The 9,283-nt window shown below is 41.0% G+C and overlaps 1 protein-coding gene across 1 annotated transcript; it reads left to right on the plus strand.

Annotated features, from left to right (window-relative positions):
- Positions 1-336: 336 nt before the first annotated feature.
- Positions 337-1,541, plus strand: LOC122000401 (UPF0329 protein ECU05_1680/ECU11_0050-like). The gene is made up of 3 exons (XM_042554814.1): positions 337-488; positions 587-668; positions 751-1,541. Exons 1-3 carry the CDS (start codon positions 477-479, stop codon positions 1,362-1,364), a joined length of 708 nt encoding a protein of 235 aa, XP_042410748.1. The 5' UTR covers positions 337-476; the 3' UTR covers positions 1,365-1,541.
- Positions 1,542-9,283: the final 7,742 nt, after the last annotated feature.

Genomic DNA, 9,283 nt, shown 5'->3' on the forward strand with positions numbered 1-9,283 from the left:
CATCATTTAGTCATCTCAATCATGACTTTATGTACACGCAACTCAAGTCAAAGTTTTCGAACACTTATAATTTTTTTTTAGTATTAACAAGTGCACCAACTCCGAACATAATTCAATAAGCTGAAAATGAATTTATTATTTTAGTTGATACGGAACAAATAATTAGAGGACAAATTAGTTGGATGGTTGGAAATTAATTGTTTACGACATATCAGACATCAATGTATCAATATATTGTTTGGGTCCTAGCACTATACTGTATTTTAATTTGACCAAAATTCATTTTGCCAAATTATTTTATATCAATTTCAAGTTATGATTCTCAGATTTTGTCCGCTTTGTTTAATCTTGTGGGGCACCCAAAGCACTACTACCCCTCATTGCCTCTCTGATTGCTGCTTTTGGTGGAAAAAAAGACGGCTATATAGCACCATTTCTCTCCTTTCATCGCAACGATTTCAAAAGCCACTCGAGAAATGGCAGGGAAGGTCGGCGATTCTTCACTTCCTCTGTTTTTTTTATTTTTTTGTTTGTCCCTTCGGTTAGATTCTGCAGAGGTCTGATTACTGGTTTCTTTAATTTGTAGAACACTACGTTGATCTTGAAAGTTGATCTGGAATGTGGCCAGTGCAACAAGAAGATAAGGAGGATTCTGGGCAAGCTTCAAGGTAATTCGTATATTATCGATCGACCGTTTTTGAATAGTTAAGAATAATTAAGCTTGGTAATTCGCGTTGGTTATATATTTAGATGAAGTGAACATCACGGTGATCTCCTTCGATGAGAAGAGTGGGACGGTGGTGGTCTCCGGCGTGTTCGACGCCGAGAGGGTCTCCAGGAAGCTCAAGTGCCGGGCCGGGAGAGTGATCAAGAACATCGAGGAGAAGAAGGAAGAGAAGAAAGTGGAGAAGAAAGAGGAGAAGAAGGAAGAGAAGAAAGTGGAGAAGAAAGAGGAGAAGAAAGAGGAGAAAAAAGAAGAGAAGAAAGAAGAAAAAAAAAAGGAAGAGAAGAAAGAAGAAAAGAAAGAGGAGAAAAAAGAAGAGAAGAAAGAGGAGAAGAAGGAAGAAAAGAAAGAGGAGAAGAAAGAAGAGAAGAAAGAGGAGAAGAAGAAGGAAGAGCCGGTGGTGATATCGCCGCCGTACCTGGTCTTCTGGCCGCCGGGGCCAGTCTGCTGCCACCAGCCGTACCTGGAGAACTACCATGGCTGGTGCAGGTGCTGCTCCTGCGGCAGGGTGACGGAGGAGAAGCCTCCGGCCGTGTCCTACCCGCAGGCGCCGGCGCCCTACTACTACCCTGTGCCTTACAACACATACCAATTCTACTGTGAAGAGGACCCTTCAACCTCCTCCTGCTCTCTCATGTAATGTAATCGTCAACAACACCATATCACCAACCAATATTTATGATTATTTTCCCCTAGTTTTTTTTTGTATTTTTTAACTCAAACTCTATATTATGTTTGTAAAATAATTATGGAGCATGTGATCGACAAGTCATGTTATGATCTAATTAAATTGGAGGGTGGTCGATATCTTTCAGCATTCTTAGTCTTAATTGACTGCCATGGACAACCTTTCTAGACTTGGAGACAATATTCAAAGGCAATTAATGTATTTTCATAATTAACAGATTAATTAGTTAGAGAGCAAAGTGTGAAAATAAAAATAAAAATAAAAATAAATATGCACAGGTGGTTTGCTAGCGACTTAGCGATGATAACGGACAGATTGGTGTTGACGCCCACTAATTTTTATCTTTTATAAAATGTATAAATTGATTAATAAAATATAAATAAATAAATACTTGGAGAAGTGGAATGGCCGCTTGCTTCAGGCAGCTTCCAACTGTGATAATGTCACTGGCTGTTAATTGCGCTCGTCCAAAACATGCTCTGGTCCGCCTACGAATTATATAAAAGAAGATAAATTGTAATTTATAGTGACCGTGAAATGACTATGGGATGGGGAAAAAAAATTAAAGGACATAAGAGCATATTCCATTTTATTATAATTAATAAATTTATCACTTCTAATTTTTATTTGTTATGTACTGTGGAGATCAAGTTAGATAATTGTACTATTATTATTGGAAAAACATTAAAAAGAATTTTTTAAATCATGGAAGAAACTTGTCATGTTTGATTTTTTATCATAAAAACATACCACACCACTATTTAGCCATGTATGAATATTAAATTATTTTTATATATTATTTAATATTATTTTCTTTATTATCACTCATTTGATTTTCTTGTTTAAATTTTAAATTGATTGGACGTATTATGACAGGTATAAAATTATAGTTATTATATATAAAATTATAGTTGTTATATATAACAATTATGGATTTGTATGTAGTACAACTTAAATGTTAGATGAGTTGATTGAATTTGTATTGTAATAATCATGATTTAATATTTACTAAAACTTATATTCAATTTACCTATATATTCAGCTACAAAACTGTAACTAATATTTAGTATATTTGAATATTTAAGTATGTATTATAGCAGTTATAAAATTATAATGGTTATTGATATAGTGATAAAGGGGGGCACACTAAGTGTTGGTCAAAGGACGAAGACAACAGCCAACATGGAGGTCAAAGTCAAGAAGGTAATAAAGTGACGAAACACCAAACAATAAGTCATCAATAAGCACTTGCACAGTTTGACAAAAAGATGAAATGTCGAACAGCGATACATTCATTTACACTTAGAAAATTTTTCTACATCTAAAGAAAATACACAAGGCGACCCCAGAAGGCAAAAATGAAGATTACTCAAGATAATCAAGCATGTAGTCGGGGAGTAACTCGATCAGCTTCTATCGGTTGATAACCTTGTTGGTCAGCGAGGAAGGGAGATAGCCATCGTCCTTCAACTAGTCAAAAGTCCCATCAATTATGTAATTGAAGAGGCGAAGCACTCAGTTCGTGAACCGATCATTGAAAGTGTCCGAGAAAAAATAATCCCGCTTGAGGACTTCAAATCGACCAAGCTCTGCATCTTGATAAATTTGGATGGTCGGTCGGGATGCCTCCAACTCGACCTTTAACGACTCCAAGTTAGCATCCTTGGCGGCAAACTGAACCTTCATCGCAACTTGTTCTGCCGATCGACTCTCCCGCTCGACATTCAACGCGACCTCAGCCTCCTTCAGATTCTGAGCCAGAGTCCGAGCCTCTTTATTTTTAATATCCAGATCCTCAATTGCTCGGAGCTTCCTAGAGTTGGCCGAATTGATCTTCAACTTGAAAAAGCTGACTTGTTTGTTGAGCCTCGCCAATTGGGTAGCTTGTTCGGCGTTCTTCCTCCTTTGAAAATATTGTGTACCTTGTTGGATCGAGTTGCACGTGAGGGGGGAGGGAGGGTGAATCACGTGGTTTTAAAAATCTTGTTCTTTTCATTTTGAAATTAAGGTACGCAGTGAAAATTAAGTAAGGAAACAGAATACTAGAAAACACGATCAATTTTACTTGGTTCAGAGCCTTCGGCGACTCCTACTCCAAGACCCAGATCCTATGGACTTATCAATGGGTAATCCACTAAAATACTTCTTCCGATACCTCCAAAAGAGGAAATCGAGTACAAAGAATGTAAGACAAGTGTAACAGACTACACTACCCTTTTTCAGTAATTAAATACAAAAATTTAACTTTGTTATCAACACGTTGGGATCGAAGTGAAAGCGCTCGTATGTCGGTGTCGGTCTGCCGATCACGATCAAAAGTCTTCGAAGCAGTCGTCGAGTGTAGCAGTTTCACAGCAAAGTCATAGTAGGAAGTTGGAGCAGTCGGAACCTCGAATTAGCATGTAGTAGCTCGTATATGAGTTGTTGTGAAAAGCTTAGTTGAGACTGGCTTATAAAGGCCATGGAGGACGCCTTCCATAGGCATTGAAGGTATCTCCAATGGGTCAAATCTTATCCCGAATTCTGCTAAAGCTTTATCACTGAATCTATCAACTTTTATACTTTGGAAGACGCCTTTAAGCCATTGAAGACACCTTCAATGAACAATGCAAAGGTGCCTTCCAATGCTTGAAGGCGCCTTCGGGTATTGTTCATCCGAAGGCTTTTTGCTTCTTTTGCCTTGCAAGTTGTGTTAGTCCAAACTAAAACATCTAACCTGGAAAACAAGATTAGCATAGTGATAATAAGTAGTAATTAGCTCATGCCCTCTTAAGACCAAGAACTAGTCAAGGTCTTAGGGATTCAAAATTGACCTAATCTGGACCGACGCCTAATGTCCCTCAACCGGGACACATCCTCACAAAGTCACTTTCCTCCAGTGAGTTACCTTTACTTACCATCTTGCAGTCGGTTGACTAGTCTTCTGACCCACCATGTCTTCATGTCAGTTGTCCGGTCCGTAGACCTAACTGGACTTTTATAGGTTGTCCAGTCCTTCAGACCCAACTGGATTTTCTGCCAGATATCCAATCGGTCTGTTGACCTATCTGGACTTCGCACCAGCTATCCGGTCCCACGAACCTAGCTGGATTTTAGCTTGGTGGCCGATCCTTTGGACTTGTCAATTCCTGCACACTTGGTAACATAATTAGATCATAAAACACCTAACTTAACTTACTTGTCATTCATCAAAACTTGAGTTACACTGTTAGTGCAAATTGCACCAACAGCTCTGCCAATCGACTCTCCCTCTCGACATTCAGCACGGCCTTAGCCTCCTTCAGATTCTGAGGCTGGACCCAAGCCTCTTTATTTTTAATATCCAAGTCCTCAATTGCTCAGAGCTTCCTGGCATTGGCCGAATCGATCTTCGACTCGAAGGACTTTGCCTATTTGTCGAGCCTCGCCAGTTGGGTAGCCTATTCGACATTCTTGCTCCTTTCCTCCTGTAGTAGCTCGGAGCTCTTCTGCAGATCGACCCTTAGCTGATTGGCCTCGGCGGTCAACTGTTCAAGTTGAGCACGGGAGGCTTCGGAGGTGCCGCTCGGAGTGCGAAGCTGCTGGACTTCGTGCTCTAAAAATGCTAGCTTTTGGCACATGACCAAACTCTCGACCCAATACTACAGCGACAATAAGATTGTAAGTGATGAATGAATTAAAGCAAGTAAATGTAAAGGCAATATACGTACCCCAGTGGTCATCTGGGTATGGATGTTCACAAGCTCCCCCGGTGAGATGGTCATCGCACAGGCCCTAGCATCGGCCCATACTTATGCTAGCGGCCCCTAAATCTGAATCTGGTGCTTAGAGGTGCGAGACGCGACATTGTCTAGACAGCGCCATTCATCAGTGGGCAAGTGGATGATAGCCATTATTTGTCGCTGGCCGCTCGGACCGGAAGGCACAAAAGTCATCTTGCCCGTGGATTTGGACATCGAGGATGACCGAATGATGGATACTTGTGTGGCCGATGAGGATTGTGGTGGCATGAATGCGATCGGCAGCATACAGATGGTCCCTGACAGCATCCCAGATAGCGAAGGCGTCCGATCCCAGGATAGTGAAGTATGGAGCGCTGCAGCTCCCTGCTCAGGAAGAGCAAGCGTCGATGTCTCACCCCCACTCAGATGATAGACGAGAACCGGTGCGGGCGAGGGCTTGTAGGGCGGAAGTGGCGGAGCGGGAGGAAGCTTCCCCACGTTGCCTCTTGCATTGTATTAGAGGCTTCCCGTGTTGGTTAGTCCTAGGAAAACGTACCGGCTCCACTGTACAAAATTTTTTGTACAAGTGTCAAACCTTTCCTTAAATAACTTATTGTGTTCTTTAGAAGTTAAATTAGGAATCGCAGACGAAACTTAACATCATTGATTCCAAATTTAACTTATTTATTCTTAATGGTTTAGATTTGAATCGTAAGCGGAACTTAACACTATTGATTCAAATCCACCTATGTTATTAATTCCATTAAATATTAATTTCCAAAATTGGCTTCCAGGACTGTATGGTGAGGCGCATGACCTTCTTGGATATGGGAGCAACCACCACCGCTTAGACATTTCCTTTTAAGCAAAGCTAATATTTAATTTCCTTAAATAAATCTAGGTTAACCAAAAGGAACAATCGAATCACAAATTCGAAAAGGAAGAAAACACAAACTCGAAAAACTAATTCGAAAAAATAGATCTAATGCCTCTTGTGTTTGGAATTCTTACAAAGAAAATAACTAGTATGATGCGGAAGAAAATTACTAGTTATACCTTCTCTTTGCAAGCTAATGACCTCGAGATCTTCTGTCGTATTCCTCACCTTGCCTTGGACGTCGTGTGGGCGACGAACCTCCAAGATAATCACCACCCAAAAGCTTCCTTCCTCTTCTTCAAAAACCGGCCACCACCACCACCAAGGAGAAGAGAGCAAAAGGGAAAAGAGAGGGGAGAGGGAGGGCCGACCATTTGAGGTTCTCCAAGCAAGAGAATAAGAATTTTTACAAAAATTAAAATATTCTTCTAGCTTTTCCTTTTCCCTTTTATTTTTTTTTTCTTTTCTCTTGATTGAATCAATCACCAAATCAATTAGATGATGATTTTGTTTTATAATTGGTCGGCCCCTTGCTTGGGCTCCAAGCAAGGTGGCCAACCACCACATCAAGAATAAGGAAATATATTTTTTAAAATTTTACAAGAAGAAATCCTCTTATAAAATTTACAAGCTCTTTTTCCTAAAGTAGGAGTTAAAAAAGGAAAGTTCTAAAAATTAAAACCATGTTTTAAAATTTAAAACTTCTCTTATAAAATTTCCTTTTTAAATATAGTGATAGAAAATTTAAATTTTAAAACTTATCCTCCTTTTTCTTAAACCATGAGGATGGTTAAAAAAAGAAAGTTTTAAAACTTTTAAAATCTCTATTAAAACATGTGACCTAATTCAAATAAGGAAAGTTTTAAAAATTAAAATCTCTTTTTTAAAACTTATAGTTTTCTACAAAGAAAATATTTTAAAAATTCAAAACAACCCTCCCTTTTTGAATTATTGTGGTCGGCCCCTTCATGCTTGGTCACCAAGCAAAGGGCCGACCCCTATAGAAGAGGATGTGGCCGACCCTTGCTTGGTAACCAAGTATTGGACCGGCCCCCTTCTTGGACACCAAGAAGAGTCTATATTTGGATGGACTTAAGGCTTTAATGTGGCTATGACAGGGACCTAGAGGAGAAATTGATTTTGGCCTTCCGATGAGCTTGAGTATCCCGTGTTCGCCCCGAACACACAACTCAAGTTCATCGATAATAACTCATTCCCCTAGAGAGTTATTATCGCACTACCGCATCAATCCCAAATTACATTATGGGCTCCTTCTTATCATGAGTGTATTAGTCTCCCTGTATTTAAGATAACAAATGTCCACTAATTAAGTAAGTTACTGACAACTCACTTAATTAATATCTAGCTCCAAGAGTAGTACCACTCAACTTCAGTGTCATGTCAGACTAAGTCCACCTGCAGGGTTTAACATGACAATCCTTATGAGCTCCTCTTGGGGGCATTCTCAACCTAGATAACTAGGACACAGATTCCTTCTATAATCAACAACACACACTATAAGTAATATCATTTCCCAACTTATCGGGCATATTGATTTATCGAACTAAACCTCACCCTTTGATAAGTCAAAGAAATAAATATTAAATATATGTGCTTGTTATTATATTAGATTAAGAGCACACACTTCTATAATAACTAAGGTTTAATTCTTTTATTAAGTCAGTACAAAAAGAACTTACCTAAATGGTCCTACTCAATACACTTAGAGTGTACCAGTGTAATTTATTAATCAAGATAAACTAATACCTAATTACACTACGACTATTCCGATGGTTTGTTCCTTTCCATCTTAGTTGTGAGCAACTATTTATAATTTATAAAGAGCCGACAACATGATCTTCTTGTTGGTGCAACCTTAGGTCAAGGTTGACCTGGTTGACCAGACTCGAGTTGACTTGACTCGAGTTGTGTTTTGATGTTTGACGAGTTATGTTTGACAATGTTTGACGTGAACAGAAAAGTTGTATCTTGATGTTTTACAAGGATACAAGCTTGGGAGATTGTGGGTGCAACCCGTGGTCAAGGTTGACCTGGTTGACCTGAGGTGAGTTGACCTGACTCGGAAAAGTCCAAGCAGGGAGCTTGGCACGGGAAAAGTCCAAGCAGGGAGCTTGGTATGGGAAAAGTCCAAGCAGGGAGTTTGGCATGGTGAAAAGTCCAAGCAGGGAGTTTGGCATAATGAAAAGTCCAAGCAGGGAGGTTGGCACGGGAAAAGTCCAAGTATGGAGACTTGGCACGGAGAAGTCCAAGTATGGAAGCTTGGCACATGGGAAGTCGGAGAGGGCTCGGTAGCTCGTTCCCCGAACTGTGGTCAGAGAGGGCTCGGTAGCTCGTTCTCTGGACCGGATGTAGAAAGTCCTGGTGAGTGAAGCCAGGCAGTTTGTGAAAACCCTAGTGAGTGAAGTTAGGTGAAAGTCCTGGTGAGTGAAGCCAGACAGTGGGAAAGTCCTGGTGAGTGAAGCCAGGCAGTTGGAAAGTCCTGGTGAGTGAAGCCGGGCAGATTGGAAATCCTGGTGAGTGAAGCCAGGTGAAAATCCTAGTGAGTGAAGCTAGGTGAAAGTCCTGGTGAGTGAAGCCGGGCAAGGGAAAATCCAGATGGATCAAGGGTGATCGGACATCTGGTGTTGAGAAGGTCAAGTAGGTCAAGGGAGTGACCGGATACTTGACACGAAGAGAAAAGTCCAAGTGGGTCAAAGGGATTGACCGGACACTTGGTGGGGAGTCTTAGCAGGTCAAGGGAGTGACCGGATGCTAAGCATGATGTACCAAGAGGTCAAGGTTGACCGGATATTGGTTTGGACTTGGTTTGGGCAAAAACCAAGACCTGGATCGGTCTGGTGACCGATCCACTGATACTGTGGTTTCCTAATCGGTTTGGAGACCGATCAGAAAGCGATCAGTGTGCCTCTGTGAGCTTACTGATCGGTCTGGGGACCGATCAGCAGGAAGCCTGATCGGTCCCCGGGACCGATCAGGGTACGCACAGAGAGTTAGGCAACTCTCTGTGAAAGCATTCTGATCGGTCTGGGGACCGATCAGCATAGAGCCTGATCGATCAGGGTGGAGCCTGATCGGTCCAGGACTAGCCGTTGTGACTCAACGGCTAGGTTATTTCGAGCTCCTGTGTTCTGGCCTTTTTTTCTTGCAGGTTCACAGGTTGGCTCAGGATATCAGAGGTTATAAAAGGAGATCGAGGGCTGCTACAGTTATCTACTTCTTCTTCTGGTTCGAAGCTTATGCTTCTTCTTCTTCGCTGCTGTGATTTGAGCTTT

This window comes from Zingiber officinale, chromosome 7A (genome assembly GCF_018446385.1).
Source record: "Zingiber officinale cultivar Zhangliang chromosome 7A, Zo_v1.1, whole genome shotgun sequence".
In the NCBI taxonomy this organism is placed as follows: domain Eukaryota; kingdom Viridiplantae; phylum Streptophyta; class Magnoliopsida; order Zingiberales; family Zingiberaceae; genus Zingiber; species Zingiber officinale.

What these genes read in the sequence shown, in the direction of transcription:
- LOC122000401 (XM_042554814.1), top strand. An exon ending in GATTCTGGGCAAGCTTCAAG is followed by an intron (nt 669 to 750) that starts GTAATTCGTATA and finishes TTATATATTTAG; the next exon opens with ATGAAGTGAACATCACGGTG.